Source organism: Hipposideros armiger, unplaced genomic scaffold (assembly GCF_001890085.2).
Source record: "Hipposideros armiger isolate ML-2016 unplaced genomic scaffold, ASM189008v1 scaffold_332, whole genome shotgun sequence".
NCBI classification, from domain to species: domain Eukaryota; kingdom Metazoa; phylum Chordata; class Mammalia; order Chiroptera; family Hipposideridae; genus Hipposideros; species Hipposideros armiger.
The window spans coordinates 1,649,861-1,674,187 of record NW_017731682.1 but is presented as its reverse complement, the minus strand read 5'-3'; the positions used below and the strand labels follow the sequence as shown (position 1 = coordinate 1,674,187).

Sequence of the window (24,327 nt, the reverse complement as noted above, 5' to 3'; positions counted from 1 at the left end):
AGGCTTTTGATTCATCAAAACCAAAAGGTTACCAAAACACATACACACATACATAATTGTAATTATTCTCCATTTAATATGAGGAAACAATAGCTCAGGGATATTAAGAGACTTTCTCAGCCACAAAACTATTAAGAGGCAGGCTTAGAATTTGAATGCAGGCTTCTGACAACAAACCTTTCCTGTATCACTGCCCACTCCCATCAGACATTAGCCAACAAATTACCCCCGTCTTAAGCATATATGTAGACCACAAACACTTCCCTATTCCCTTAGCTTGCTGCCCTCCCTTCTAACCAATCTCCCAACTCCCCTTGCAACAGGTCAAACATGCAAAGCGTGATCCCTCCTCAGGGCCTCTGCACTCTCTACTCCTGTCTGGAGTGCTCTTCTCCCAGAGATCAGCAGAGCACACTCTCATCCTTCTCTACTCCCTCCACTATCACCTTAGAAAGTGCTTCTGTTCTTGCCCTAAATATAGCAGCTGGCGTTCCTCCCTCCAGTCTCAATTCCCCTTACCCTGCTTCGTTTTTCTCAGCATTGACCACACTCTGACATGTTATATATTTCTTTCCTGACAGAATATGGGTTCCACAAGAATGGGGACTGCATCTATTTTTTGTTTGTTGCTATACATATTTGTAATTCTCATAATAGTTCTAATAGTTCTAATAATAGCGTGGCATGCATATGCCATGTTTGAAAAATATTTATTGAATGACTACATAAATGAACAAATGCATGTGATCCCAATTAAATATGCAACAGAATTTTCCTGAAAATCGATCATCTCTACATATATATTGAATAAAGGTGCACATATAGCTAGATTACTATTAAAATGAAAAAGGGGTGCTCACTCTACACGATATTCAGTTGCAAAGCTACAGTAACTAAGTCTGATGCAGTTATGGGAATACACAGATCACTAAAACAGAACCAAGTCCACAGACTCCAGCAAATGCGGGCACATGGCGGGGTGACAGAGTAGAAGCACCAATCAACTGGGAAAGACTCCTAATGGTGTTGGGGTAACTGTTTCACCACATGGAAAAAAATATAAAATTGAATCCTGACCCTTTATCATATAAAAATAAATTCCAGGTAATTTAAAGATTTAACATTCAAAAAATCCTCTAAAGCTCTAAGAAAAAATGATATTACTACATGACCTCATGATAGAGAAGGCTTCTTAAAGACACCAAAACAAACCCCACGGACCATAAAGAACAAGATATATCAGTTTGACTTAAAAATTAAAACACTTATATGAAAAAAATACATGATAAACATGTAAAAGGCAAGAGAACTGGAAGGTATTTGCAATGTTACTCCTGAAACTCACTAAGAAAAGGCCAAACAGCCCAAGAGAAAACCAGACAAAAAAACATATGCTGGTGATTTACCAGTGAAGAAATCCTAATTGTCAATACACACATGAAAAAAAAAAAATGCCCAGACTCATTAGTAATCACAGAAAAGCTCATTAAAATAATGACAATATTTTTCTCTCATCAGAATAAAATTTCATCAGACAGTATCAAATGTTGTAAAGATGTAGAAAATAGGAACTTTTGAATTATGTTAGTGAGGCTGAAAAATAGTACAGCCGTTTTGAAGAACCATTTAGCTCAAATTGGAGATACACATTTTTTATGACACAGCGTGATGAGAGATGCAAAAGGCTGTTCCCTGCAGCACCGTCTGCATAGGAAAATGGTGAATATACCTAAATGTCCACTAATAGAATAATTAAACAAAATTTGCCATATTTATTCAATAGAATACAGTCGTTATAAGTAAATAGATGTATACATATCAACATAGACAGTCCCAAGATATAATAAGTAAAAATAAAGGATACAGCTTGCTGATATTTGCGTACATTTTTAAACAATACCATTTCTTTATAATACCAGATGAAAACATAAAGAAAGGATGACAGTACATACAGACTCATTGTGGTGGTTGCCTCAATAGAGTACAAGATGGGGAATTTTACTTACATCTCAACCTGTATTTCATAAAAAGGGGGTGGTATTACTTCTGGATGGTGGGAATGTGGATATTTATCACTTGTCCCTTTTGGTTATGTTTTCAATTTTCCATTTGCAGCTACTTCCTCTGTGCTCACCTACACGCTGTGTTCCAGCACCGGCAGGCAAACTGGTGGTGCTAACACACTGAGAACAGCATGATGCTGAACTTTATGCATGATTTAAATCATGTTCAAAGTAAATGTTGACTCTACATGATTTTAGCCTTAACTGACAAACTTTAGCATTAATCTTCTTATAAGCTGAGACTCACAGCATTCATTAACGTGAGAACTGAAAAGCAAACTACAGGTAACCACCCGTCTTCATTTAGCTAAGGACTTTTGAGGGCGCAATCCTATGTACAGTTACATTAGCCAAAATTCCTTTTCTCCAGTGCCATCTGGTGGAGAAAAGAGGCAACCTCATCTGTACCTTCCACCAAAACCCAACAGTTGTGGTTATCAGAGCACCATTTTTCAAAGCGCCCACTTTTATTCCGAGGTTACTGTGCTATGGTATACTAGTGTTTGCTTTCTCTTGAGTCTTCCTCAAACTAAATTCTTCAGCCTACAGGTTAGATAAGATAGAGCTTTATCCTCTCCTGTTCAGATTCCTTCTTTAATGTTTTTAAATCAAGTGATGCTTTGACTTCTTCCTCACCAGACCACTCTGCCATCATAATCTGCATTCATCCACATTTCAAACCCTCTCAACAATTCCAACAGTTGATTTCTGTATTAAAAATTTGGTTTCAGTTTGCTTTATATAAACTTATGATGGTAAGCATGCTTCATTTAATGGACTTTTAAAATATATCATATTGTCACTATAAATATGCAGTCGGAATTATAAATAGTTCCTTCTTCCAAACACTGGGCTGAGATAGTACAAAACATACAGTATCTTACCAAGAGCCCATAAAATACGCTAGGTTTTTCAGACATTAAAGAAAAATATCAACATAAAAAAGGGAATAAAACAGAGTAACCAGGTTATTAGTCCCCCAATTTGCGATACTGAGTTCCTTCATCCATTTACAATCCAGAGACATAGCTAAGCGGGGTGGTAAAAATATCCTGGAACTCAGACAAAAGAAGTCACTTCTATAATAAATGATTTTCCATTAGTGTTTTATGTGGCTATGATTCCATTCGAGCTTTATAACCTGCCGCGACAGACAGCTTATTAACTGTTTCCACATGAGCGCTAGCCGAGGGTGGAAATACATATAGTCAAAGGCACGCCCTCCCTCAGAGGCTCAATATTGTTAATTTTGATGTAGATTTAAAATTAGGGAGCTTCACTCACTCCACTCAGATGATCGTGTAGGTTCATACAAACACATTGAATTGTTGGTTTAGATTCCATTCCTTTCTCAAAGTCTATGATAAAGAGGCTAATCCCTGTATTGGGGCTGACCGATATAAGCTCGGATTTGCTCACGGTTGCTGGTAAGGAACACTTAAGGTCAGTCAGAAAATAACTGAACAGGCTTTTCATGTAGGCGCCGTGACTCACGACTAAGACACTGGCTGCTAATCCTTGAGCGCCACTGTCTGAGTTAAATGTGGAGGCACAGTTTTTCCCTAAAGGGAATATCTCGGCCAGAGAAGCTTCCAGGCAGTTGCTTGGAGTTCCTGGGGGACACTGTTCTTTTTGACCTGCTTCCTTCAGGATCAGTTGACAAAGAAACTCAAAGAAGTCTTTTCCACGCATCTTCACCTACAATGGAAGAAAGAAAAGGTGAAATAAGGTGACATTAATGACGGTCTTGAAACATAAACATAAAACATAACTGATTGGATTTTTCTAATATGTCAACGTAAGTACTACATAAGCAGATGAAACTCTGTGTTTCTATTCATTCAATGAGTAGTTCCACGGACATTAGTAAGTGCCCGCCTTTGTTCTTGAACTGTGGAAGCACATTGGGGACAAAGGCTAAGATACGATTCCTTATTCCTGACTTCAAAGCACTCAGAGTCTAGTTAGGGAAATCTACAAGTAAACAAAAGCCCATAAAACAGCGTTAACTAGGAAACTACATCTGACACTTGGTTCAGTTAGAACCACAAGGACAAATAAGATCTTTCCTTTAATAAATGAATAAAAACTCTTTACAAGAAAACTGTGAAAATGAAGACTAGGGGAAAAAAATCACCAATAACGCAATTCAAAAGCAGAATGCTCCAAAACATAAGCGCAATCAAGGGGACGCACCGCTTTACGGAGCTGGGGGGCAGGAGAGGCCTGAGAATTCCCGGCCTTGAGTTATCTGGCCTCTGCTTTACTGACTACCATACCACTGCTGCAGTAATGCTTCATATTCAGAGTTTTCTTAACAGCAACATCTAGTAACACATCCTTTAAATCCATTATCAGTTACAACTGCCAATTTAACAGTCAACGAGAAAGACAGGATAGCTTTTCAAAAAATGATGTCTCACAGCGTTGTTTTATGAACCAAATGACTTTCAAACGGCTAAAATTTGGCAACATCTACTTTACACACACAAAAAAAAGCCGTATTTCAGCTACTGTGAGGTGGGCAAGCTCATCAGCCTGGCAGCTTGCCCCAGGGCCACGCACCTGGTCTAAGGTCTCTCCTCCAGGCGGCGTGAACACAGGACACTCCTCCCCAGCTGCTTTGGCCATCGCTCTGAGCTCACTCAGCGCCCGGCTCTCTGCAACCCCGTATTTCTGCAATGGGCCAACAGACAAAAGTGCCTCCAATGAATTTGCAATAGAACAATTAAGTACAAGTGTATGACAAATTTAGAGCAATCACCCCAGGAAGCAGTGTGGTTTCCTTCTACTTACTTTATTATATCTCCTCTGAACTAACAATTCGCCATAATGATAATGGATTACTTGCATAATCAAATATTTAAAGAGACAAGTCATTATTTATGGTTTGCACTGATGACACCAGAAGATTCTAACACCACCATCCAACAGAGTCCAATAGTAAAAGACTATTTTTTATGAGAGTATGTGCACATTTTGCCTGGTGCTCTTAACCAATCCTCAAGTCTAAATTCTTACATCCTCAATTATACCTGGAGTGACCTCTATTACAAAGAGGAACATTAATAATCATCACTTGCTTTGTTTTTTTCAAAAATGGAAACATCTATTGGTTAAATATTCCAAACGCTGCACTGAAGCAGCATGACAGGCAATGAGGCCAGAGCAGAGGACAGCAGGGTGGCTGTGTCTCCGCCGCTGTTGAGATCGTGGTGTGCTGGGGGTACTAATGGAGAAACGGTTCTGGGTAAGTGCCACGATAGAGGGAAATCCTGGATACAGACACACACACACACACACACACACACACACACACACACACACACACACACACAGCAGACCTGGACCTGGGAATGACACAAGGCCAAACCCTTGTGCCAGGTTTAGGAAACAAGCATTCCAGAGTCTTCTGGGTACAGATTCTGAAATTTGATGACGAAAAGAGCACAGGGTGTTTGGGCAACTCCAAGAAGATCCTTGAGAGGCACGTGACCTGTGGTCCAGAGCATGGACTCCAGAGCCAGGCAGCCTCGATTTTAATCTGAGCTCTGCCACAAACCAGCTCTGTGGCCCTGAGCGTGGACTGAGCTCTTTGCGCCTTTGTTTCTGCATCTGTAAAATAGGGGCTAAAAAATGAGGTTTTTATATCTTCACAACATCAGGCTGTTGTGAAGATTAATAAACCTGCGGCACTTGGGACAGTGCCAGAATGTGGTGAGCACCGAGTAATGCTCATTAATATTACTACTAAGGCTGGGCACCAGGCACAAGGGACGAGGAGGGAGGCAGGCAGAGGCAACCAATCAGATCACACAGCATGGGAGAGCCAGGTAAGGGCCTGGACAACCTTTGAAGATCAAAGAGAAGTAGTAAGGGCCGGCTGAGTGGCTCAGTTGGTTATGAGCACGAGCTCTGAGCAAAAGGGTTGCTGGGTAGATTCCCACATGGGCTAGTGAGCTGCACCTGAGCTGAGCTGCCAACAGGTGGCAGGATGGCTCAGCTGGTGAGAGCATGTGCTCCTAACATCAAGGTTGAAAAAAAAAGAGAGAGAAAAGTAGTGAACTGTTTCATACAGGGGTGTAGCAACAAAATTTCCTAAAGGTAACTCTGGCCTGCAGTGTGGAGATTAGATTAGAAAAGGGTGTGCAGGGAAATTAGGGATTAGGGGAATCCAGATGACATTGAATTGCAATAGGATGGCAGCAGTGGGCTGGCAGAGAAAGGAAGGATTCAAGAACTATTTGCAGGAAGAACTGACAAGATGATGATAGGATGCGCAGTGTGAGAGACAATGAAGAATGAATAGCTGAAGCAATTGGGAAACTCAGGAGCCAGGTGGAGAAAGAAGCGTGCACTCCACTGAGCAGCAGCTGTGGGCATTCGAACGGATATAAACTGAGGGTGCAGATCGGGTAAGAAACCAAAGGTAAAAATACCTATCTGGAAATCATCAGCCCATTAACTGAAGTCACAAGAGAGGACAGAGCCACTCAGCGCAAGCGCACAGAGGGAGGAGAGAAGAGAGGGCCCCGCCTGATGCCAGCGCTGGCTCCTGTGCAGGTACCTGCTCCGCATCCCACTGAATGCAGAATGCGTTTGTCTGACATCTGATCACTGGTTCTTGGGCACAGAGTGAGCCTTTCCAAGTAGTATTTATGCTAGAGCTCTAGTATATATGTTGAATTTTAACAGAGAACACATGCAGGTTAAGAAAAGCTATTCTTTAAAGATGCCCGAGCCATTCTGTTACAATTCTGTACAGAAGGATTCACAGAGCTGGCAGGGACATTTACCAGCTCATAGGTCGGCGTTACAGAGCATAACAAAAATACTGCTCTAGAAGGAGGCTTGGAGTCAAATCTCTGGTGTAAATTGTTGTATGGCTTTTGCTAAATCACAGTTTCAGGAAGATTCATTTCTGGCTATTTATGCTTAAAACCAGGGAGTAGGATTGGGAGAGAACTTTTCACTTTTAGTTTAAACTCTTCTGTACTGTGTTAAGTTCTTACGAGGATACCTGCTTTTATAATCTAAGATGTATATCATATGATTTTAATTTTTTAATAATTAAATAAGATACTGTCTATGAGAGTCCATAACAGTGACTGTTACATCACAGACTGTTAACAGATGTTAGCTGTTTCCACATCCCTGACAGGAATGCATTTAGTTTTTAGCCATGTGATAAACTGATGTGGTTATTGATCATTTAGGGTGAAGAAGAATAAGTTACTTACTCTTTCTCTAAGTCTTGAATCATACTTGACTGTCATATCTTTGCAAAATTTGCTCTTCTCCAAAATCCCATGCACGGTCTGAAAATCAAAAGACAACTGTTTCCTTCTCATAAAAATAATCATTCTTGTCAAAACGTTAAAATCATTTATGCCTTCTTAGTGAATGAAAAAGAACTAGAAATAATTTCGCTTTGCGAAAGTTGCTGCTTTGTACTGCTCGGTCCTTTCTCTCTTCATGCCCGATTTTCGTATTTCCTTCTATCCTGTGTTCTAGTTCAGAGGTCAGCAAACTACAGCCTACAAGCCAAATCTAGACCATCACTAGTTTTTGTAAATAAAGTTTTATTAGAACACAGCCATTCATGTATTGTTTATGGCTACTTTCACAGCACAATAGCAGAGTTGAACAGCTCTGACAGAGCATATATGTATATATACTTTGTCCCAAGAAACCTTTATATTTTTCTCCTGTTTTTTTTCTTATAGACGTTTTATAGATTTAGCTTTTATATTTGTTCTATGATCAACTGCAAGTTAACTTTTGTGTATTATGTGAGTTAAGAGTCAAAAGTTCATGTTTTTCCATATGGGTAGCCCATTGTTTTAGCACCCTTTATTGAAAAGACTACCCTTTAAATCACTGAATTACACTGGCACCGTTGTCAAAAGTCAACTGACCAAAAAAAATCCTCGAAAACAACTAACCATATAAGTGTGGGTCTGTTTTAGGTCCCTCTACTTATCTTTTTTTTTTTAAAAAAAAGGTTTTTTATTGGGGAATTGGGGGAGGGGAACAATGTTGGGGAATCGGAGAAGGGGAATAGACAAGTTGCTGTCCTTTTGTTCTTCAGTCTAGTTGTGGAGGATGTTGCTTCACTGGCCCATGTTGGTATTATCATTGCGCTCTTCCCAGGTGAGGCAGATCAGTCGCCGGCCACTGGAAGGCTGCTCACGGCAGCTCTTGGCAGCTCATGCTGGCTGCTGGCTGCTCACAGCTCATGGCAGCCTCACTGCAGCCTACGCCGTCACCGGCAACTCACAGCAGCCCAGCGCCAGGTCGAGCTGTTGTTCACCATCTTAGCTGTAGAGGGTGCAGCGTCACTGGCCCTCATGTGGGATCCAAACCGGGGCGCTGCTGCTCAGAGCTGGCGTCCCAAGCCAGCTCTTAACCAAGGCGCCACTCGGCTGGCCCCGCTACTTATCTTTATACTCACCCCCCTCCCCCACTTCCCTTTTGGGACTTCAACTACATGTATATTAAATTGCTTAATATTGTCCTATACTTCATCGAGACTCTTCATTTTTCCTTTTTTAGTCATTTTTTTCTATCACTTTTAGAATATTGTGGTTTCTATGTCTACGTGTTCACTGACCTCTTCATCTACAGTGTCTAGTCTGCTGTTAATCCCATCCTGTGAAATTTTAATTTCAGAATATTGTATTTTTCATCTCTAGAAAATGAATTTGGTTCTTTTTTTATATCTTCTGTTTCTCTCCTCATTATGTTCCCCTAAGGATAGGTTAGCCTCATGATTAAGGTGTAATCCTTGTAATATCTCTACTGTATGTTCTATGTATTCAACAACATCTCTCTACTTTGGTTGGTGGGAACCCAAATTGATTTCCAGATGATGAGAGCGCTAGTTATTGTTCAGCTTACAACTTTCCAACAATTGCTCTCTCCCCTGAAGTTGTGTTTTGTCTGGCCTCATGTAGTTTCGCCCTACACGTCAGGTCAATATCCCACCAAAGATTTAAGGGTGTCCCTGTACAGTTCTTTCTCTGGGAGGCTCTCTCTTCCAGTGCTCTGCCCCACAAATTTTAGTTATTTAACCTTCCCAAACTCCAAGCTTGGTCTTCTAATTCACTGAGACCACTGGGCTCTATTTGGCTTCTCCTACCCAAGTCTGGAAATTGCTTCAGCTGTAAACGGACAAGCCTAGGGTTCACCTCATTCATTTTACTTCATCTGGCGACCATACACCCACACTGCCTGAAGTCCAATGTCTGAAAAGAGTTGTTTCACAAATTTTATCCTGTTTTCTAGTTGTTTATGAGGGGAGGCTGAACTCCAACCTTGTTATTCCCTCACAGTTGTCACACAAGTCTCCTTCCATTGAGCTTTTAGAAGTTGCTTTGGTTCTTTTTTAAATCTCTGGAGTCGTTTTATAATAATTTGTTCCCTCAAGATATTTCAAACATGCCTTTTATTTCTTTATAGTAACATCATTTGTTTGTTTTAACGCTATCTAGTAATTCCAATACCTGGGGTCTTTGTAGGTTAAATTCTCCTGTCTAGTGTTTCTGATGGCTCTCTCTCATGATACCTTCTTTGTCCTTTTTTAGACATTTTGTTAGACTTTTCCCAAACTACTCTAAATTAAAAATTACCAAAATAAAGAAAAATGAAAAAAAAAAATAGAAGAAGAAGTAAGTCCTGTGGAGAGGAGGAGACGATTGGGGGTGATATCTGTGTGAAATTTAATTCCCTACAGAATCTGATAGCATTTTTCAAGGTTACGACTGGTGAGTATTTTGACTCATCAGCCTAAACCTTGACTCTAAACTTACCTGCTTTGTCCTTGTGAGATCACTGGAGAAAATATGAGTAAACTTCACATTATTAAAAAATATACCAGTAGCAGCTGCTTGTTTAAATCCAGTTTCTGAAAGCGGAGCATCTACTCCTTGTCCTATGGTATTAAGAGAAGGAACAATACCATTTAAATATATATACATGTACATATATATGCAAATTATATCATGTTTAAGAGAATATAAATAGCACTTATCTATATTTTATTGAAATATTTCCTTGGGTACTTTTCCACATAACTTTTCAGAGAACTGACAACAAGTAAAATGAAGCTATAATCCTATAAAAGCTCAGATATTCAAATGTTTCCTCAAAAGAATGTTTGCCTAATGGGAATTAGATGAAAATGAGAATTCAAATGTCTCCAGCTTTCCGCTTTCACATCTGCCCATGCCTTCATTAGCTATATTTTATTAATGCTGGCTCTGATCTTATATTCTCAACTCAGGTGTTATGTTTGGGGAGCAGGATCATTACCTAAGAAAGTTTTTCCTTCTTTATCTCCATTGTGCAAACATTCTGTATTATATTACTTCCGTTCCCTCCTTTCTTCCTTCTTTCCGTGCTTCCTTTTCCTTTTTCACTTAAAAAACACTTTGGAACCACTATTTCCAGGAGAAAGGCTGATAATAATACTCTGAAGGATCCTTCTACTACAAAAGAAGTGTAAGTGTGTGTGTGTGTGTGTGTGTGTGTGTGTGTGTGTGTGTGTTGCATTCCTGGGATCACAGGATATAAGGAAAATCTCTAAGAGACAAAGCGAAGCAACAACAACAAAAAAACCTGAGCTGAAACCTTAATATTAACATGAGAAAATGGAGTTGCTGAGTGTAATTGGGGGTGGGAGGTTGGGGTTGCATGAAACAGCAAGGTGAGAGAACTGGAGAGCTGAACCCAATATTCCTGGAAGCCAGGAATCCTGTAAAGAGGCTAATGTAGTCTGAGGTCAGTGGTCAAATCAAATGCAAATCATCTTCAATAAAGGCTAACAAGTTTTCTACTAATTTAGAACATATAATAGTTCAAAGATTTAACACAAAAAAAATTAATCCATCATAAATGAAAGTCACAGAAATAATAAGTAACAGATTTCGAACCATTAACACTTCAGACATTGAAATCAGCAAATACAAACTATAAAATAACTATGAATAAAACACAAAGGCAGAATCACAAAAATAAACATAACAAGAAGTCATCAAAAACAACCAGACAGCTTTCAAGAAAACCAAACAGATCTTTTAATAATGAAAAACAGAATTGCTGAGTGAGAAAAAATTCCCTCAATGGATACAGGGAGATCCAGTTGCAGGGAGGCTTAATAAACATCCAGACAGGCCTGAAGTCATTACCCAGAATGCACCACGGATAAGGATGGAACATGTCTCTGATATACTAGAGAAAATGACGGAAAGAATGAGCATTCCTAACTTACATCTAATTAGAATTCCAGGAAGAGATGAAAGAAAACGGAGGAAAGAAAATATGAAGAGATAATGGTTGAGAATTTTCCAGAAATCTACAGATTAAGGGAACGAAATGTACATCAAGCAGGATAAATTAAAAAAAAAAAATTCCTCATAAATACTATATTAAGGGAAACTGTTGAATAACAAAATCAAAGGCAAGATTTTGAAAGCAGTTACAGAGAAAGACAAATTACTTGCCATGGAACACCATTTGGCTGACAGAAGACTTCTTAACAGGAACAACAGAAGCCAAAAAACAGTAAAATAATATCTCCCAGGTGCTAAGAGAACAGTCAGTCTAGAATTATATACACTAAAAGTGATTAAATAGAATAAAAGCAGAACTGTTTAGGCAGCTGTCTACTTGAGACTCTGCCCCTGGCAACTCCTCTGCCAGTGTTTCTCTTCTTACATAAACTTTCTAACTTCTAAAAAAACAAAAAAAAAAACAAAAAAAATACAGAACTGTCTAAGGGGGTGGGGAGTGGCAGATGAAGGTAAAGGGGGTCAACTATATGGTGACAGAAGGAGAACTGACTCTGGGTGGTGAACACACAAAGATGATGTATTATAGAACTGTACACTTGAAACCTATGTAAGTTTACTAACCATTGTCACCCAACAAACTTTAATTAAAAAAAAAAAAAAACAGAACTGTCTAGAACAAAAATGATTGAAACTATTTTTATCACCAACAGATCTACACTAGGAGAATTTTCAAAGCGGATACTTCAGGAATGAAGGTCTGGGATACAAAAGAAATGACAAGAGAAATTGGAAAATATATATGTAAATGTGAACAAACATTGTCTAAATAGCAAATTGAATACTAAACACTAAGTCCTGTGGTTAAAAAAGCATAATACTATGATACTAAACAATAGTAACACAAGTTGTTTGTATTTTTCATGAGAAAGGGATATTAATCTTATACTTTATTAAGTGTGAATGGTAAAAATTTAAAAGTATCCATGAAAATAATAGAAATGGTTTATCATTTCAAAGCCAGCAGGGAAGGTAAGAAGGGGTTGGATAAGGAAAAGAAACAAGTGCTTAAGAAGTAAAAGCAAGTAAAAACAAAAAGGAAAACTAGAATAAGATGGGAGAACAAAACATCAAAGGAAAAAGGCCAAACATGTCGGTAACCAGACAAAAGTAAATAGATGACTCCTGCCAATAAAGACAGATTATATTTTTTAAAAGAAGAACCAGAATCAGCTACCTAGTATTTATGAGGTAATGACACTAAGTGTCAATACACAGAAAGGTTGAAAGGAAAGCTACGGAAAAATATATCCCAGGCAAATTCCAACCCCGAAACAGCTGGAGTAGCAACATCACTCCCAGCAATGCAGGACTTGGTGATCAGGTCTCAGGAAGGAATGTGAGGATCCCTATAAATAATCAGTGATCCAAGTTACTAGGAAGATATAACATTTTTACACTTGTCTGTGCCTAACAAAATAGCCTCTAACTAGGTAATAGCAGAACATGCAAAGCACAAATTACTAGAATTTCAGGTATTAAAGGGTAAATTAGCCATCAGAGTCAGAAATTCCACATTCCTCATTCATAAATTGATATTTAGGTCATGCAGGCAAATTAGTAAATTTACAAAATTAGTAAAGTATAAAAGATTTGAACAAAAAAAAAATGAAGGTTGATTATTTGATATGTAACTTCAAGCCCAACAACTAGAAAACAGATTTTTTTTCTCAAGCACATTATGGTAGATTTATAAAAACTGACCACGTTAAGAAATTTCAAAGAAGTATTATCAAATAAACCATACTGTCAGAACACAAGCAATTACACTGTAAGTCAGTCATAAAAGATGAAGAACAACAACAACAACAATCAAACCCAGTCACTGGGAAATTTAAAAAATAGTTCTAAATAACTCATAGGTCAACAAAGAAATCCTAATAGAAATTTAAGATACTTGGTGTTGAATACTTATAAAATTACTACATAACAAAACTATAGGTCTGCAACCAAAATTGTATTTAGAAATATATAGCCTTGAATGCTTAAAAAAAAAAAATGGCTGTAACTTAAAAAACTAAGCATCTAACTTACAATGTTAGAGAAAGAACACAAACAAACCTAAAAATACAAGTGTGAACACAAAAACTTTTATTCATGTTTTGTTGTCGACTTCTAAGGAAATGAGACAAATGAGCAGCACCAAAGGACAAGGTGGTCAGGGACACAAGTCTAAGGGATAACTGGGGCCGGCGGGGTCACAGGTCATTGGAAAACAAAGGTTCACTTAATTATTAGTTTCCAGAAGAGGGAGTCAGGCACACGGGGTATGAAAATGGTTTCTGTAAATCCCAGATGTCCCTAACCAAAAAAATAAAACATAAAACTTTTATAATCACAGCACAGAAATAGCATGTCTAGCTGAAAGTTCACCAAAATATTCTTTAAAAGCCAGACTAGCTGGATCATAGTGAGATTAAAAGATCTGAGCCCAAATTAACACAAGGGAGGGAGAATCTGTTCTGAATAAAGTAACCATCCCATGTGAGTACAGTTCTTTTTTAAACCTCCTTGTTACTACTAAAATTAAAACATCTTAGCAGAAAAACACCATTAACACCAGCCAGCAAACTTTGTTTCCAAATATAAAATCATCTTAATGCCGGCAGTTATATTTTAAGACCATTTATTTAATCAGCTGCCTGGGCCATTCTGAAGCCACCCATAACGTGGAATACCGTTCTTCACATCCCCTTCACTTAGGGGTCTTATTCCTCTTGGTTACCATCTGCTCTGACCATATTTCCGTGGCTATGATGCTTTACTTCTGTCATCCCCGCTCACCAGACAGAGCTGCCCCAGGGCGCCCTGGTCCACCGAATCTGATGTGCTCACATATCACATTTACACTAAAGAAGAGAGCTGAAAATAACAGTGTACCAACCTTGAATGATTTTCTCCTTGTTCAATCTTGTTTCTCCACTAAAATAGAGAGGGTGGGGGGAAAAAACCCTTTATTACCAAATTAGGTTATTTTTGAGATGAGAAAAAGAATCTGCAATGAAAGGTAACAATATTCATAAAGATAGATATGAACCTTGTAACATACTTCATAATCTAACCTGTAAAATTTATTCTGAATATTTGCAATCATCTAATGTACTTTATTGATGAGCTAAGAATTTCAAACTGCCCAAATTAAAATATATAGACCATGAATCAATCTTAGGTGAATTGCAGGTGGAATAGTCTATTAAAAAACATATATGTATATATTAATTTCGTTAACTATCCTTATTAAAACAAGTATGTTAACCAAAATGGCTTGCACAGGCAGCAGCACCAACACACAGAGTGAGCACGTGCAGGGACAGTGAGTGGGGTGGGAAAGGCACGGGCCAAGCCTGCAGACCCCACCTCCTCCTGGGCCCCAGGTCTTCCATGTTGTATCTTGAAGGCCATGCTGAAGAACTGAGGTTTGGGTAATACATTTTTTAGAATTAAAAAACCAAACCAAACAAATTTTGAAGCAACCAGAAAAGTCAAAGGACCACAAACTGTGTCACAAAATAATAGCCAATGGAGACTGGAGGGGGAAGACAGCAGGGGTACACCGACAAGACTGAATGAGAGGGAGGAACGACAGTAAAAGCCATCATCAAATACACGAAACGCTATCAAGGAGAATTCCGCTGAAACCTTGCTGAGCTCTTCTATGTGCTAAGCACACAGCTAGGTACTGCAGACACAGATGGTCCGTAGCTGCCCTGGAGAAAGGAGTTGGCTTGTTCTGTGCAGAAGCTGGACATAGAATTAGGAATGGGTGGTAAAAATAGTAAACAGATTCCTGCAGGACAAGTTATTTCCTCATTTGGAATCAAATGTCTACAGCCCATATTTATATCCTTCTATGTCAATGAGAGGTGAATATCTTTAAAGTAAACTTCATGGTCATATGTTGGGCTCAGAAACAAAAGTGCTTTGGCTCCACACTTACGAGCTGGGTTTAGCTTAAGTGCCTCAGTTTCCTTGTCTGTAAAATGAGGAGGGTAATAGTCTCTATCTCACAGGACTCTGGTAATAACTGAGTGACTGCAGGTAAAGTGTTTAGAATACTGCTTAGCTTTTGGTAAGCAGCCAATTGTTATATTTGTAAGTCACTTTTGCACAGAGCTTCACAGAAATCAGATTTAACTTAATGCATTTCTCTAACCTTTCAAAAATTGTGAAATAAACACTGAACAAATAACTGCAAAGCCAACACCCACATAACACCCCAAGTTAACAGATTGCTGCCAGCCTCCTAGGCCCCTTTCCAATCCGTGTCCTCCCACCCTCAGGGGATCCATTATCTGGACCTTTGGGGTGCTTGCCTTTCTTCACAGCCTTCCCACCCATGTAGCGCACAGATTAGCCTAGCTGTTGTTGAACTTTATAATGAATTGCTTCTTACTGTAAGTAGTCTTCTGTGTGTTGCTTCTTTTGTTCAACATTTTGAGATACATCAATGTTGCTGAATGTGGCTGTACTCCTTACATTCTCATTACTGTGTACTCCACCGTAAGAATTTACCACAGTCTCTTTATATGGTCCATTGTTGATGTATACTCAGTGTTTCCAGTTTGGGAATATGTTTGTGCACAGTGCATGAGATTCTCTAGGGCAGTAGTTCTCAAAGTGTGTCCCTGGACCAGCGCCAGTGGCATTGCCTGGAAACTCATGGGAAATGCAGGACCTACCCAAACACTGAATCAGAAACTCAGAGGCTAGGGCCCAGCAATCTTATTTTAATAAACCCACCAAATGATTCTGATGCACACTTATGTTTGAGAACCATTCAAGGATTTGCAAACAACTCTTCTTGTAAATAAAGTTTTACTGGGATACAGTCACACCCATTTGTATATACCGGGGGTGCCAAAAAAATGTATACAAGTGGACACTTTGGTTAACGTTGCTCAAGCAGTAGTTCGCCATAATCAGAAGTGTCTGGACGCTGATGGTAACCACTTTGAGCACCTCTGGTAATTGCAGAAGTCAAACGTGACTTGTATTCATCTTTTGTTATCGGTATATAGTATTATAATTTTAATACGGTTTTCCTTTCTTAAAATGTGTATACATTTTTCATTTTTTTTGGCACCGTCTGATTATGGTTATGGCTACTTTCACACAATAATAGTGGAGCTAAGCAGTTCAAACAGACTGTGTGGCCTGCAAAGCCTAAACAATTTACTATCTGGCCCTTTAATTAAAAGTTAGCTCACCCATGCCTAGTGATACACACTTAGCACTAGAATTGCTGGGTCATGGGGTGTGCCAATACTCAGCTTCATTAGATAATGCTGAAGTGCTTACACCAATTTATATCAATCTGCAGTGTTCTCCATCCTCACCATCACTTTGTGTCAATCTGACACCAGAACAATCTATCTCACCTTAATTTTATTTATTTATTTATTTATTTATTTATTTTAATCTCACCTTAATTTTAGTTTGTACTTCCCTATGAAGGCTGGTAACTCCTTTAGAAAAACAACAACAACAACAACAACAAAACAAAAAACAATTCACTTGGGCTTGAGCTACTCAGATCCAGGAAGGAACTCCACTGGACCTTAAAGTCAGAATCACAACTGAGGACTGTCTGGAACCTCGTCCCATGTTCACAGAAACAGAGTTGCCAGCCTCTGCCAGGAGCAGTGGTTCTCCCACTGGAGTGTGTATCAGAATCCCCTGGTGGGTTCACTAAAACACAGACCTGGCGCACACATGTGCTCGCTCTTCAAGACCCAGCACAGGCAGCCAGCTCTTTAGGGAGCCTTCCTTCCGGCCCTACCCACACCTACCATCCCATTTAAATGGCCCAGCGCCATGCTCACATTTTACCTGGGCACCACGAATGTAAGTAAGTTAACATCTGTGTGATAAGTAACTTTCTACCTGCCAGTCACCTGGCTCCAGTTCCTTAAAGGCACAGCCAGAAGCTGTACCCTCCTAACACGGAGAAAATCCTCGGAAGTAACAGAACCTGTGTGAGTGTACTCTGTCGTTGGACAGTCACCTAGAAATATTTTTCAAAATGACAAATCTGTTTACCCTTTAATCCAGCAACCTTATTAATTGGGAATACCTGCATTCGTTCATACTTAAAAGAATACTTGTTACAGTGTTATTTCTAATAACAAGAGATGGTAAATAACCTACATGTCTATGTTAACAGGGAGCTGGTTACATAAACAAATAAACAGCAGTGTATCTACATAATGGAATACTATGTAACTGCATGCACCCTAAAGAGAGATTGCATGGAAAGATCACCAAGATAAATTATTAAGTGGAAAAAGCAAGGTGCAGAATTTTTTAAAATCCAGCTGTTTAGAAAGGAGGGAAATAAGAATAAACATTTGTTGGATATGCACAAAGAAATACCGGAAGGATACACAAGGAACTAATAAATGTGGATCTGCGGGGTAAGAGGAGAACAGGGAGACTAGGGAGAATTGTATTGATTTCCAAATATGTGGATTTTATTAGTTTTAAAAAAATGTATGACAAGTGAAATTACACAGAACTATTTACCACTGATTTGCCATTAGCACTGCTGCTAATACTAATGAAAGATTTCTTATACTTCACTCAGAATCATGTGAAATGGATGTGAAAGACGATATTAACATCTACCATTCAGACGGATAAAACATCCAATTAGAAATTGTCATTTCTAGTACAGAAAATTGTTCTCAAACATTGGACTCACTTCCTGTCCCAGCCTCATAACCTTGCTGAGATCAAGAACAAAAGAACTGCTGTTTAAATACAAGTGACATCCTCTTTAGACAGTGGCTTTGTAGATAAATTCAATTTCCAGCAGAATTCAAAGAACTCCTCCCCTCCCATATTTACTTTTATACAGGAATCTCAAAAGGTTTTGCCTACTTTACGTGGATCACACACTCTCTTACTCATTTTATAAATTTAAAATCAAGGGTGAGGAGAAATTTAATAATTTGCCAGCCCAGGTCTTTACAAATCAGACAAATTCAACAGATAACTTCTTGTATGCTTGCTGAAAAGATAGCTCAAGATTTTAATTTAATCCCAATAGCTGATTTGATAAAATTCGGAATAAAAGATTATATCATCAAAATGTCATTCTATAAAAAAATGGAATCCCAGTACTTTGATAGTTTTGCAATGACACTGCCCCAACCACTGAACTATTTTTAGCAAAAGGAAAAAATATATAGTTATGATATAATGAAGGATTTCATTTAGCTATATAAGTCAGTAGAGACTGCTGCAGACGCTATTGCATTATTAACCATCACTTGCATTCTATTGGTCATTTTTGCCTTCAAATCACTTTATAAACATTACAGAGTAGGAATCTAGAAATAGAATTTTTTCCAAAAATGTTCATAAATATTTAGTTGTACAGCTTTTATCAGCTTTATCAAGAGGTTTGTATAAATCCTTGAAGCAACTGTTTAGTTTGTTTTGGGAGTGGGAAAGAAAAGTAGGTGGATAAAATAGTTTTACTATTAATCTGCATCCCTTAACCAAAGTCTGGCTTGTGACAGCGGCAGAGAAGGTAAGGTGGAGGGAGCTGAAAGGTCAGAGGAATATGTTTTGAAGGAGTCAGGAATAACACCACTCATTTTCAAAATCTGCAGTGTGATCCATTTCCAAAACAGAACACCCGACTCTGCAAGAATCCAAACACTTCTGCCAAGAAGTTAAGTCTTATGACCAGCCATTTATAGGCTACAAATATGTATCATTCACTTTCTAGATTATGACACTGTTCTTCACTTAAAAAGGTATTTGATTTTGTTAGCTCTGGTTTATATTCTATGGCATGTCTTTAGAAATCATACAGAAAGCTTAATTTCCCAAGCATATCCTTTTAAAGAATTCAAATTCAACAGACAAGCAAGCACTCAGTGTGCCACAAGAGAGAGACAAATCATGGGAAATTAGTATATATTTGGGACAAGGTTTCATTAGCATCATTAGCATACATGGAAATGTAAAACCTCATCTCATATTAATCGTGAATACAGCTTTATCCGGAGTCCTCTACACCACGTAAGTCATTTGAAAATATAGAAGATTTCAAGGGCCAGTAACATGAAGATTTTCCCTCGATGTTGTAGGGGAAAAAGAATGTAATACCCAACTCATGATATGTTTTTATATATAGATTGATCCTAAGTGCAAAGGCTAGGATCAAGCCCATTCCCAGGAAACAAATATCACAGTAACATAACAATTACAAATTATCTTTATAAAAGTTTACAGACGATCTAATATGTATTTTGCTTGCTTTATTAAGACCAGGACAATGATTAGCATTCAACAAAAAGTGAACTGATGCTAGAATAAGGAAAACATCAGTCTTGCTATCAATAAGTTTACTAATCCATCATCTTTAAGTCATTAAATTTTGTATGTAAAAAAGTTTTAAGAGCTAGTTAAACATGGAAGTGAAATGGGACGGTTTGTAGACAACTGATTGCAAACACCTACAAATAACATTTCAAGGGAACTAGAGCTTTCAATGTATTGTGTATGGGATGGAAATGCCAACCTACATACTGGAGTTTTCAACAATGCCATGCTATAAGATCATGAGAAATTACCGTTTAATAATATTAGTAGACTTGAAGTTTGCAATCTTGGGCAGTCTATTCCAAAAATGATACACAAGGTACTTTCACTTCCAAGTATAATGAAGAAATGTAAACACACATACAGTAACAACACAAGATTCATAAAGGATTTGGTTGAACTTAAAGAACTTGTTTTTAAAATCTTTCTTGCATTACCTGAAGAGGTACTGTTCAATAAAATTATCCAACTCTTATAAAATACTGACCATGCCATTATGTTTCAAGGTGTTTAACTATCTTACAGTTATACAGAATCAGGTAACAGAAAACACAAGTGCCTAGTCCCAGTATTATGCTAAATGACCCAATCTTGATGATTCTAATAAGTCATTATATTTAACTATGGTGATTATCAATCAAGTTTGAAGTAATTTCTCTTCCTGAAAGAATCATCCATTTTTAGCTTTGAGAATTCTGCAGGAGAAAAGAGAGATGGTCCAGACAGCAAAGCAGCGTACCATAATAACCCTATAAGTTGTATGGACACTTTTGTTCCACTTTCCCACAAATAAAACAGAATAACGCAAACTATTCTTATCACTCTTCATAATTCTATTAAGGGAAATAAAAAGTAGCCTCTAATTTGGCTAGTGACAGTCAAGTAATCTACAAATACTAGTCTTTAATTTAACAGGATGCAGAACAGTACAGTGGTTAAGAGGATGGTCATGTTACTTTGGTTCAAATCCTGCCTGAAAGCAAATTACATGCCTTCTGTGCCTGTTTCCTTACCTACAAATTGAGAAGCAATCTTTACCTCACTGGATTGGTCAAAGAATAATTACAACAGTGCCTGGCACATAATTTATTAAGGCATTTTTAAATTGATTTTTATATAAATCCTACGATGAATCAATTTTAAAAATCAAGCCCCTTTTAGGAATCAGGGAGGGGATAAAATCCACATTCATATAACTATTGTCTATTAAAAATCTAAATAGGGATCACCTGATTTTTCAAGGGGTGGTTTAACCTAGATTCCCTACAACTTCTGAGCTTCAGTGATATGCCAGCCTCTGTGCTGGCTGGATCAAAGGAGCCAGAAAGTGCTCTAAGGTTGGGAGAAAGGGCAATCAGGACTGTAATTCCTGTTCTGCTACTGATTAGCTGCATGACCTTAGGTAGATCATAAATGGTCGGAAAGAATTCTATAAAATGAAGAGGGGTGGGGAAGAAGAGATAGAGAGGAACTCCATTTCTAGTTTACTCATTAAAATCCTGTGATTCCTAAAGGGGCAATTTCAGATGATTCCCAAGATTATCTTCCTGTAAAAGAAAAACAGGACAGAAAAGATAGCAGTTAAAGTCAGCTTGACAAGGTTAAATCATATTAGTGTTTCTTGTGAGCTCCATGAAATAAAAAATGGAACGTTGTTTATCTATGTAACCCAGTCCACTGGCACATAGTACCTATTCAAAATGCTGCTTTGATAAACTATACATACATATTTGGGGGGATTAACTACACTTTTATTAGAGCTGTCCTTACAGAAAGAGAAGTTATTTAATTCTCAGGTATAGTTTTTTCCCGCCATTGTGCGATATACACTTTACCTTACTCCCATTTAATTCTCACACTAACCAGTGAGTTTTATATATCATGTTCCCCGTTTTATGGATCAGGAAACTAAGGTCGGAAAGATTCAGTTAACAGAGAGTCAGGTTACAAGGCTCTCACTGGAGCCAGGATTCTTACCCAGGTCTATCTTGCTTGAAAAATCTGTGCTCCTAACCACCCTAATTTCACTTCCCATTAACAGTCGGCAAATACGTGTTGAGAAGGAAAAAGAGATATAAAGACGTATCAACATTTATATCCATGTAATATTATAATAAAAAATATTTGTTCGAGGTGAGACGGGGGCAAAGGCCCTTTTTTCCTCTTCCAGTAATGTACCCTCTGGAGAGAAGAAATAAATCTCAGATACGTGTCTGTGGGGCTGACTGCCCTGGCACACGAGGGGGAAACGAAGGGGAACAGCAGAGACGGAATAAGGGGATAGCGGAAGGCAGCCAACATTAAAAACATCAGCCTTGGACGAGCTATTCTGCAAACTCTTCGGAATCTGCTAAGAACCAAAACACAGTGCACAGAGAAGTCCGGAGACAAGGCTGTCTTTCTTCAGCTTTAGCTCTGCCACCAAGTAGCTAGGAAGCTTGATCATTTACTTATCCAGACCTCACGCTCCTCATCTGTAACACGGAACTGACGATATTTCACACATGCCTTCCACGCTCAGTGCTGCTGGGGGAAGGAGGAGTCGAAACGAAACAGCACGGACAAAAACACCTGGAAAATAGCCCCTCCAAGCCAACTCTCCAAGGGGTGAGCAAGCAGGAAGAGTCAAGGGATGACTCCAAAACACACTCATCGAACGAGAGAAAGGCACCCTGCGACAGCAATACTCACTGCCTGACAACGGTCAGAGCAAAGCGCGTCATCTTCTTGGCACCCAGAGAGAGGAGAAGCAATGGCCACAGCTCTGATAGCGTGCTTCGCACCACGCCGCGCCGCTTCTCTGCACTGCGGACTCACCTCGCCCACACCACTTCCGCCAAACCCAGCCAGCCAGCCGGCTCCGCTGCCATAGGCCGAGGCGCCCGCTTACGTCACCTCCGGAAGTCCAATCAGAGCGGTGAGAGCCCGGCAGGTCGGCGGAGACTGGTGAGAGCTGAGGCCCTGCCCAGGGCCGTAGCGCTTGCGCCCCTGCGCGCGGGCCTGTGATTGGCGCGCGGCTGCGGGGCCCGCCCTGCAGTCCGCGGTGGAGGCGATCCTTGCCCGGTCAAGCCTGTATCTTGGAGGCTCAGTGTAGATATGGAAACCAACACTCGGATTTGGGGCTGATCTGATTTGAGGCTGGAACGCAGCCAGTACTCTTACTTCGTGGGTGTACAGCGCCAGACGAATTGGGTTCTGTGAGGTTTAGCTGATCCCTAACACGGGAGATGTAGGATCAGCAAGGTCTGTGGACTTAGACCACCCAGTTTCAGTCCCAATCCACCTTGACAGACATGCCCCCGGAACAAACTTCAGTCAGGCTCTTTAGAGCCCTCTCCCAACTACCAGGCCTCATTCTTGGCCTACTGAGCCCGGTTTTTCCCAGAGTCCTGCGAAGCCAGCTTATTGAGAATCCCTTCACCCTTGGTATTCTCATCCACTCGTGATTTCTAATCAAGCTCCTCTTCCGCCATGATCTTGAACCAAGTTCCTCTTTGTAATTTTCCATTCTCTCCCTCACCCTGACCCTTGGGTATAAGTTTCCACTGGTCCCTGTTATATCCGGAGTTCAATTCAGTCTCTTTCCCCTATTGCAATAGCCTTGTTCCTACTGCAGTGGTCTTGAGTCAAGTCTTTCCCGTTCCTGCTGTTTTTTAAAGAGCATCTAGTAAATAAGTTCTCTTTAATAGCTTTCAGGGCCTTGAGAGAATTACTTAACCTCTCAGGCCCTCAACTGCATGATAGGTAAAGTAAGATAACAGGAGCCACAACACAGGTAAAGCTTAATAATGTTAGCTTTACATTGTCTTCCATGCATTTTTTTTTGAATGAACTAAAAAATTTACTCAAGCACCAAAAAGGAATACAAATTGGATGTTAATCATTTTACTTGACCGCTATAAAAAATATCCAGTTTATATTACTTTGCTCTTTTTACCACCTCTGACTATAAATACACAAAGATTTGTATGACAATGAAAACTAACCACACATATAATACATCTTGAAAACAATAATAGTGCCTAATAATTATTAAGCAGAAATTAGTAATAATGTTTCATATGAGATTTAACAATATGTTATGAAGTTAGCTTACATATAAATGTCCTATTTTATTTTCTTTATTCCTAAATCTCCTCTTTTCATTTTTTTCCCCTTTCATTGAATATATATTGGGGGCTTACTCTATGTCAGGTATTATGAAAATAGAAGAGTCGTGAGCTATAAATTAAAATTGTTACTAAATCATTATAAATTTTGAAATGTCCATGCATTTTTTAACCTATATTCTCATATTTAATAATACATTTGTAATGCATTTGTTTCCTTGAATCCCCAGTTATATATGCGAAGATGGGTTTAGAGGATTTAAGTGATGCATGGAACATTTTGATAGATTGGCACACATTTCAAAACAGTTTCACGTTTATAATCTCATTTGGCCCTCAGAAGAACTCTGAGGCAGATAGGGTAGGCTACATTATCTTCACTTCAGACATGAGAAATCTGGCCTAAAGTGAAACTAAGCAATTTATCTAAGCTCAAAGTTGGTCAGTGGTGACACAGGACTAATTCAAAGA

General features: G+C 38.9%; 1 protein-coding gene across 1 annotated transcript; it reads right to left on the bottom strand.

The window, feature by feature from the left end:
• Positions 1–1,749: 1,749 nt before the first annotated feature.
• TIGAR (TP53 induced glycolysis regulatory phosphatase) lies at positions 1,750–22,599 on the bottom strand. Its single transcript, XM_019661030.1, has 6 exons — positions 22,439–22,599; positions 14,298–14,335; positions 9,875–9,996; positions 7,304–7,381; positions 4,629–4,739; positions 1,750–3,761 (listed from the first exon to the last, which is right to left on the bottom strand). Exons 1-6 carry the CDS (start codon positions 22,468–22,470, stop codon positions 3,330–3,332), a joined length of 813 nt encoding a protein of 270 aa, XP_019516575.1. The 5' UTR covers positions 22,471–22,599; the 3' UTR covers positions 1,750–3,329.
• Between the last annotated feature and the right edge of the window lie 1,728 nt (positions 22,600–24,327).

Excerpts from the sequence above, each read along its gene's own strand:
- TIGAR (XM_019661030.1), bottom strand. The coding sequence starts at position 22,470 with ATGACGCGCTTTGCTCTGACCGTTGTCAGGCA. Across the intron at positions 9,997-14,297 it reads CAAGGAGAAAATCATTCAAG|GACAAGGAGTAGATGCTCCG; the intron begins GTTGGTACACTG and ends TTAATACCATAG. Across the intron at positions 3,762-4,628 it reads GAGGAGAGACCTTAGACCAG|GTGAAGATGCGTGGAAAAGA; the intron begins GTGCGTGGCCCT and ends CTTCCATTGTAG.